This window comes from Saccostrea cucullata, unplaced genomic scaffold (assembly GCF_032062105.1).
Source record: "Saccostrea cucullata isolate Sc308-1 unplaced genomic scaffold, CSIRO_AGI_Scuc_v1 ctg1388, whole genome shotgun sequence".
In the NCBI taxonomy this organism is placed as follows: domain Eukaryota; kingdom Metazoa; phylum Mollusca; class Bivalvia; order Ostreida; family Ostreidae; genus Saccostrea; species Saccostrea cuccullata.
The window spans coordinates 65,403-74,619 of NW_026939945.1; the positions used below are offsets into that span (position 1 = coordinate 65,403).

General features: G+C 29.9%; 1 protein-coding gene across 1 annotated transcript; it reads left to right on the forward strand.

Moving 5' to 3' along the window:
• Positions 1-499: 499 nt before the first annotated feature.
• Positions 500-6,782, forward strand: LOC134254326 (uncharacterized). The gene is made up of 9 exons (XM_062736850.1): positions 500-819; positions 1,174-1,284; positions 1,595-1,622; positions 1,886-1,951; positions 2,032-2,070; positions 2,274-2,398; positions 3,123-3,194; positions 5,100-5,159; positions 5,548-6,782. The coding sequence occupies exons 1-9, from the start codon at positions 606-608 to the stop codon at positions 6,537-6,539; spliced, it is 1,707 nt and encodes a 568-aa protein (XP_062592834.1). The 5' UTR covers positions 500-605; the 3' UTR covers positions 6,540-6,782.
• Positions 6,783-9,217: the final 2,435 nt, after the last annotated feature.

The following is a 9,217-nucleotide window of genomic DNA, read 5'->3' on the forward strand; positions in this document are numbered from 1 at the left end:
TTTCAGGTGTAATATCTTTTAAACTGGAAGATATTCAGGTGTAAAGGTTAGTCCATGTTGTGCGATTAAAAAAATCCCACCAGATGACATAATTTTTTTCTATGTATCTTTGGAAAAGTGGTTGGCGAAAGTCCGGACAAATGTCGTGTCCGGAGTTAAATGTCGCACTGTTTATTGTAAAAAAAAAAAAAACGAAATGTGCTCATAAACAAAAGTTGCTTTTATAGCCCCATAAAAGAAACTGCTGAGTGCATGTTAATAGTGAGAGAAAACAGGGAGAATGTAAATATATGTAAACATATCTTCAGTTCTTTCATCTTTATTAACACAGCTCTTTTTCATATGTATTTTCTTTTCAATTTCTAATATATTATATGTGTCTTAATTAAAAATTGACTTATATTTTGATGTAATATAGTTCCCTTAACTCTGTAAATTTATTTTAACGTATTTCATTTCTAAATATATATGAACAAATAATGTTGTCGAAGGTATTATACATCATTATTGCATAGAGTAGATAACCATTGGAAGATAAATTTGGCAACAATGTGTGTTATACAGATATGCCCCATTAATCAACTTCCTGTTTCGATCTGTACAGTATGTGGATGCACCTGTTGATTCTCCTTTTAAATCTAGAAACGTTAACTTCTAGTATTTTGTTTGAGTACCGATTGCGATGTCCGGATACCGCGGAGAAATGGAGACAGAACTCAGAAAAATATGTCTGTCATGGCGACAAGGTGTATCACTGCATGCAGGACCAAGATGGCCGTTACGTAGTTTTCTGTGCATCCCCTTTTTGGATTCAACCAGGTAGGAATTTGAAAATTAATGATGCAAAGAGTATGTATGACTTCTTTTCCCATGCCTTTTCACTGTCATAAAAAGTTGTTTCAATAAAATATTTACCCTATACTTGTGGTTTTAAATATCTTAAATATTTCATTGTGGTATTTTTCGTTCTGACAAGTGTAGGTCCAAAATTCCTACACAAATGAATTGGCAACAGAATACTAATACATGTAATATATTGACTATGTTAATACAAGAAATATGTATTACAGTTTCACCAATACAATATCACAGACATTTTAAGTTCAACCTCTCGGTAAAAAAACTATTTAGAAAATTTTATATATTTCACGTAAATATGTTCATTCCTCGCAGATTATTGTCCAGAATTTAACGTGAAATCTTCCCAAATTGAAGTCATATTGTGTCCAGGAGAAACAGAAAAATGTCCAGACAGTGATTATCTATCCAACACTGTATATCAATGTAGGTTACACTACCTGTTATCAACATATTCATATATACAGGGAAAAAGTTAATATAGGTCATAAATAAATGATATCTTCAACTAATGTTGATTTTCCGAATAAATATAATTTTTTTTATTAATAAGAAAGCCGCAAATTCGTGGAAAGAGATAATGAAATACTAACCACAAATAGCAAAAATTAATTGAAATTGTTAAATGTATGTGTTTTTTAAAGAACTAAATTCGAGGATTTTTTGTAATTTTAAACATTAAAATTATCCTTGAAAATAATTTTATCATGATTTTATACTTATTTTTTAAAATAAGATCCAAGCTGTTTTCGGACTGTGAGCAGGTAAACCTTTATTCATAATTAGAGATAAGAAATTTGACATGGAATCATATATTATGTTTTTCGAAGTAAAGCTTTTATTGGTTGAATTGAACAACTTTTTTTTCTTAGATCTACGAACACAAACTTTTCTTTATTGTTTTATCATTTAATTTTGAATAAGAAATTTGTTATTCAATAGGGATTTAAATATCTAATTTGAATCATATAAAATTTTTTATTGATAAAAGTCAGCAATATAGTTTTTTTTTCTTCACTGTGCTTAGGTCTACTACACCCACTCCAGTTTCTGATAACGGAACAATAACAAGAGTAACAAAGCTGAGATACACGTAAGTTGTAAAGATTTTTACGAATGAGCGCATTGTTATGTAAAAATAATGCAATCAATAACATTCTTCTTGAATTTCAGTACCACGGGGCAAAGTAATTCGGGTAATGAAGAAAAAAGGTACATGCATTTCCAATATCTATAAAAAGAATTTTTTTTAATAATGTAAACTTTTCCATTGGCTTTTCACTCTAACCCTAACACACCTTAATCAAGATTTAGTTTAAATTCACAGTCAATAAAATAGAAAAATGTTCCAAATGATAATTGCATATAAGGTAAATAATATGTTTTCAATTTTTCAATAAAATTTTCTTTTTCAGAGATTTTACGGTTTCGAGTGGTGTTATTTTGGGGATAGTCTCTGGAATAATTCTACCGATACTTGTTTTCCACCTTTTAATCATCTTCATCCTGAGAAGGAAAAGACAGAAAACATATAAGAAAGGTATTCAACACACATTGTTAATAATTAAGATAAAAATAAATCTTATTTTGTACGGCTTCAATGATTTTTTGGTTTGATTAGAAAAACTAACGAATTGTAATCAGGCTGCAAATCTTTATCTTATTCTGTTTTTAAAGTAACACAATTCATGCAATATAACAAGGCCGCAATTCATCCTAATTTTGTAAGGTCTTTGCAACAACCTTTGACAACGAATTTGTCCGTTCTTAGCGGGGTCATTGGTCAGCAGAATGTGATTGCTTTCCTAGGTACCTGATGAAACCTTTACATTTCGCGTATTATATCAGGAACAAATTTTGTTTTCTTGAAGAGTTTAAGATCCACTACTTCGTTTTACATTCACCCTTTACATTCTCGAGCTATTCTTAAACATTCAAACACATGCTGGGTGTTCACATTTAAAAAAAATTGGGAAAAACTGACATTATATGAAGAATTGATTTAAAACAATGTACATAATCAGAACTACGTAGTTTGTTATTTGAATCGGTGTTGACATTCAATGCAGACAAAAAATTTCAATGCAGACAAAAGGTTAAAAATTGAAAGACTTTTTGATGAAAAAATGAAACATCAAAAGTAAATGATTTAATGGTATAAAAAGTATGGCTGCATCAACAACTAATAGCAGATAATTGGATTCAATCCTTATTACATTTTTATAATTACATGTATAATTATATCAAGTTTTTTTTCCTTACAGAAAATAAATCGTGTGTAAATTATTCAAAACCAGACTATTTGAAAAAAGAAGAAACTGAAATTTCAGATTCAGGTAATCATTACTCAGCTCATAACATAAAGAATGACCATGCTTATAAATATTCAGTCGATTATATTTCACCTAGGCTCTTCTTAGCAGTTTGAAAATATAGCCCAGCTTATTTAATAAACACTGATCGGCTTTGATATGCTCGTTTTCCTTTGTTGACAAACTAATATTAATACACAGAGAATAATCCATTCAAAATCAAAATTTGTATCACACAAACTTAACCCGAGAGTCCAATATCAGGCGAGAGGATCAAAGTTCCGAGGGCTGATATCGGTCGATGGATAATAAAGGATATGATGTAGAAAGAAATATGATTTATTATGATAGATACTTTCTTATTAATAAAATACAACATTGATCAACTTGCGAAGAGCAAGAACTAAAATCATGCACTACTAAGCAAATAGAATAAGTAATCAATTATGAGCTTAATTTATAATATGGAATTAGTAGAGATGAAGAGTACAAAAGCCAGTTATAATAATTTTAGCTCACATGGATCAAAATTTGAAACATAAGCAGACCACTTTAAGAATAAAGAAAAATAAGACATTAAATTTTAAATTGTACATAACGTTCCATTTTAAACACTATGTACAATTATGTATTTAATTATATGGTACTTGTAGGACATATAAGCGCTTTATTGTTGTATTTTATGGCGGGTGTTATCGGTCGGCACAGGACGCTCACTCCCCCATGGCATATGACCCCACCTCTGATGTTTTGAAGGTCCGTGTTTCCTCCGCTCCTATTTTATACTGTTAAATGGACTATTGAGCTCGTATAGTGTAATCTCCAATATTTCATCAATCTGTCCAATATTTTGATACCGTAAAATATCAGGTCTCTACCTTAATGATTTATCTTAATATTTTATTTGGATATTTTTCTTTTCTCTACTCAATTATACTTTTATTGTAAAAGTTATACACATGAATACGAGCTTAAAATATATCCTTCAAAGCACATGAAGGGAAACAAAAGAGTTACAGAAGCTGTATTCAATTCATAAAAAATATATGCATTTAATTCTGGGAGTTAAAGTATATTACACAGTCGATTTCATTTATTATATTGCAAGACATTATATACTTCTTTACAATGTCATATTCCTTGCCTTGCTCTACATTACTCATTGGTAACAATTACGTCGCCCAATAATTTATTTAATATATATTTCTTTTCTGCACTCAACAAGAATTTTTTTTATTGTGAAAGTTAAACATAGAAATACATTATCAAAATATTACCTTCAAAGCATATTATGAGAAACATGAGATTTACAGAAGCGGAATTTAAATCAAAATGCGAATATAATCATTCGATTCTGGGAATTTTAGTTTCTAAGAAAGCCGTTTGTCGCTTTCCTATTTTATTTTGAAAGACTTCAGGACTTAAAACACTTGTATCGGGTAATCAAATTTAGCAATTGAATATGTTTAGTTTTAAAAGAGTTATCTTTCTTTTTTTCATTGAAATAATAAATTGAGTAGAAATGAAAAAAATATAAAATAAACAAACTATTACTTTGTATAACATAAAATATGAAAAACAATAAATAAAGATCCAAGGTACTTATGCGTATGTTCAAACTAGAGAAAATATTATATTTTTTTTACAGATACGCAATAAATGTGTTTATTTTTTCTCTGATATTGTTTAAGGGGCAAGATAATACTCTGCTGGTTATGACACGATATATTTTAGAGAGAGAAAAAAACTTTGAGTTTCTAAAACAATGAATGAAATTTGATTTTTTTTCTTGCAAGGACATGTAAAGCATCGTGTTTTAATAAAAGAATAAGAACAATTATGTTCAAAAGTTCAAAAGATGGAAAAATTCGCCGAACAATATTTCTTCAAGAAAAAATAATTATCATCAATGTTCATTTTTTGTTCAAGAGACAACCCCATGTTTAGAAGATTCAACTAAGGGTACTGATGAAGAACCGAGAAAAGAAGGTAATATTTATCAGGTGAAATATAGTTTAAATAATTGTGTTTAGATTTAAAAATCTGCATGAAATGCGTTCAAAGTACATTATGTACATATTAATCTGCATGGGATTGACTATAAAAACGCTAATGCTCATTGAGAAATGAATCTGAAAAATGGACGGTAAATTTATACAATCTAAAATGATTAACAAAAAATGATATATATTTTACTAGCATGAAATTATAAAACAGGAACAAGAATTTCCAGTGCATAATAATAAAAGACATTAAATAACTATTGAAGTTTGTCAAAGTACATAATATGAGAATAAATTTACATAATAAATTGAACTTTATGATATTTTCTACGGTATGTGCAAAGCACATTGAAACATTATGATCTTCCTTTCAGAAACATTTGTTGTTCCGAGATTATACGAAGATGCAGTTAAAATATTAAGGGATAAGGGGTTTTTAATTATTGTTGGTGGATCAGGAAGTGGTAAGACTACATTGGCAAATCATATACTGAAGGAAAAATTCAAGGGCTCTCATGTACTTCATATGAAACCAAAACAGACAACAATACCTGAAATCAAGAGTGACAGGGATGTAATTGTTGTATGGGATGATTGCTTTGGAATATGGAAGGATTGTGAATTAGAGGAAAATGTTAAGACTAACGTAAGAAATACAATAATCAGTTTGATTGATAGATGTAAAGACGGGAAAAATCACAAAGCCATATTTTGTATCGATTTATCCTTTGATGAAAAATTTTTTATTGACAAATTTGAAAAGAACATTGTCAATCTTTCCGAAAACTACGAAAGTTGTTTTGAAAGAGATCGTTTTAAAAGCATGTTTAACAGAGGAATATACATTGGACACATTTCTAGGGACGTAGGATTTCCTCTTTTAGTTAAATTGATTGTTGAACATCATATTCCGAACGAACAAACCGAAGATTTCGTGAAAATACCTATAACCAAACTAACTAAAAATTTTCATGACCTTTCTAAAAATGAAAGAGATGTGTATGTAACACTTGTTTATGCGCTTTGTAACACTCCCTCTGTGAATCAAAAACACATCAATTGGAAAAATTGGACAAAATTAAAAGTCGAATGTCAGAGTAAAGACACAGACGAAAGCAATCCACAACAAGAATGTAAAGACATAAACAACCTACAACAGGAAAGTCAGGATAAAGACAACATCAACAATCCACAACAGGAGAGTATAGATAAAGACAACAGCCATCAACAACAGGAAAGTAGTGATAAAGACAACATCGACCCACAACAGGAGAGTACTGATAGGGGATTGACTGGCGAATACGGCCAATTAGAGGAAACCAAACACCCTTCTAAGGATTCTAATGCTATTTACAAAAAACTCTGACTGTATTGCAATGAATTCATCCTTAACAAAATATCTAGAGAAAACTGAAAATCGTGATGTTTTTAGATTCCGGCACCATTTTCTAGCGCGTCTTCTTTTGCGTTATCACCTGGAAAAGGTAGGAAGTAAAGGAATAATAGAGGTGGGCAACGAGGAAATTAAGTCAGTTGTCAAGAAATTACAGTCTTCACTTAGTAAACTGAAACCTGATCAACTTGGTGCATCCTTATTCTCTACTTTTTTCAAAAATACTTAGAGACAGTTCTTTTATTTCAGTAAAGCATGAAAATATATGATTTTTACTTCCGAGAAATTATATGCATGGATATGTGTTATATAAATTAATCACATGGTTAGTATTTGTGTTTCAATATGTCCCAGACTTACATAATACTTATATCTTGTACACATACCCTCCTATAGCTAGACAACTGATCCAACCTCTTGTCTTTATGCCCGAATGTCGAATTAAGAAACATTTCGATAAACATTCAATATTTTGTTTCAAGAAGTAAAATTAACTCTAACAAAAATCGGACCAGCTATACTTCATAAAAAGTGATGACAGAATTAATGATTCTGCATTGAAATATTAATGATGACAAGAAGCATACGGTGTGTGTGACTGGTAGGCAGGGGATGCTCATTTCTCCTCGGCACCTGATACCACTTAAGATATTTTGGTAGTCCTTGTTTGCTCTGCTCTTGATTTGAATTATTTGCAATGACATTTGGGCTGGAACATGTATTGATCCTGTTTGTTATTATGACATATCACATTTATTGATGGTAAAAGTTTCCGAAGAAGAAGCTGATCTTTTAGAGGTTGGCTCTGTTCCTGATTTCTTTTGTTTATTGGACTTTTGAGCTCAATACTCTTCGTTATTTCTATATATTTCATCCATGTACTTTATTAAATATTTGTTCCAAAATTAACTATTTTTGATACATAATTAATTATATAACTTTGAATAATTAACGATAGCAAAATACCGGTATGCAATTATGATTTACGGAGAGAGGGGAAAACGATAAATACGATTACAAAAACACTGAATCATGATTTGGATTGCATACTTTACAGATTAAGATAATTCAAGGTTTAAATAGAAAAACTTTCGAGAACACTTTATAAGCCTCACTCCTCTAATGAAAATTTAAAAAAAAAATTTAATATGGTGTTGTCTTGCCTTGCAAAACTAAGCAAACTTATATAGTCATTTTATTAAAATTAATGCCGATGTAGTGCACTGTTTAAGTTTTATATGAATGAGACATACATTGTTTGTGAGAGACTAATATTCATTGATTTCATGGGTTACCCTTAGCCACGAATATACATCATTATGAACATTAATTTCATTCACAGATCTCTGAAAGAATCTATCAAATATTTAAGTAACAATCAGGCTCAAATTTACATCCTCTGTTACGAACAAGCAAAAGTTTGTTTGTCTAGCCACAAACAAGGATCAAAAATTAAAGTGATTCCACAGTAATTAAATGAAAATTTATATTTGAAATTTATTCTAAGATTTTTTTTAAAACATAATTTTAATTTAGAATTAAATAAAAGGGAAAAAGATATAGAAAAAAATAAAAATGTAAAAATGTACCAATATGTTTGGAACATTTTTGGGAACATTACCTTTGAAATAACTATGTCAGTATTCGCACATTTTGTAGGTAATCAATTGATCTGGAAATTAAGGAAATATTTTACTTGGATACGACACAGTGTTCATGATTGAAATCACTATTCTGTATTTCAATTTATGTTTAAGCCAGACATAATCTATAGACGTTTTTAACGAAGATATTTTCCTACTTTCCATCTAAAGCTCAACCCTTACTGACACTGCCTCTTTAAACATTATATAAAATGCCGTCAACATATGTAATTGGCAGTTGCAGGCTACAGCAAGTTGATTTTTTTTCTCGTTTAGAAGATTTTTCAATAAAATCTGCTTGAATTAAAAACATTCGAAAATTTTGGGAAATAATTAACAGATTGTTGGGATCCCCGTATTGTCAATCAGAAATTCAAGTCTCCTTTTTCATATTAACTTCATAGTTCTCGTGTAAACAATTAAATGTTATTGAACTCATAATATTGTAAATGATCAAAGTACGTGTATTTACATGTATATTACGATATCCATTTTGATTTGTCAGTCAGGACTGCGAAGACGTCAACATTTGGTTGACTTGACAAGTTTAACGTGGATTCAGCTGCTTCAATTTAACGAACCCTCTTCCTTTTGACAGTTGGATTTTTTTCCTTCAGTTCTGTTTTCTTTCACTTTAATAGTTACTCATCAAAATATACTTGTTTAATTAGTCTTTGTCTGACTCCCATACAGTGAATCAATCATATGGAAAAAGCTTTCTTGTAAATCATAGCAAACATCTTTATGATAATTTTCTATCAACAAATAATGTTTGATTTTCCATAAAATAAAGACTGAATTTATTATTTTTGCTTAGCATTTCATATGTATACTTCTGAACGCTGTTTAATGGTGTAGTGTAGCTTCTATTAGAATAGCTTGTACTTCGCTAGTGTAAAAAAAAATCGAATTGTGCTCATAGCAAAAGTTGCTTCTATAGTCCCATGAACGAAACTGCTGAGTGCATGTTAATAGTTGGAAGAAAACAGGGAAAATGTAAATATAAAA

What these genes read in the sequence shown, in the direction of transcription:
- LOC134254326 (XM_062736850.1), top strand. Translation starts at nt 606, where the DNA reads ATGTGGATGCACCTGTTGATTCTCCTTTTAAATCTAGAAACGTTAACT. An exon ending in ATCCAACACTGTATATCAAT is followed by an intron (nt 1,285 to 1,594) that starts GTAGGTTACACT and finishes TTTTAAAATAAG; the next exon opens with ATCCAAGCTGTTTTCGGACT. An exon ending in AACTGAAATTTCAGATTCAG is followed by an intron (nt 3,195 to 5,099) that starts GTAATCATTACT and finishes TTTTTGTTCAAG; the next exon opens with AGACAACCCCATGTTTAGAA.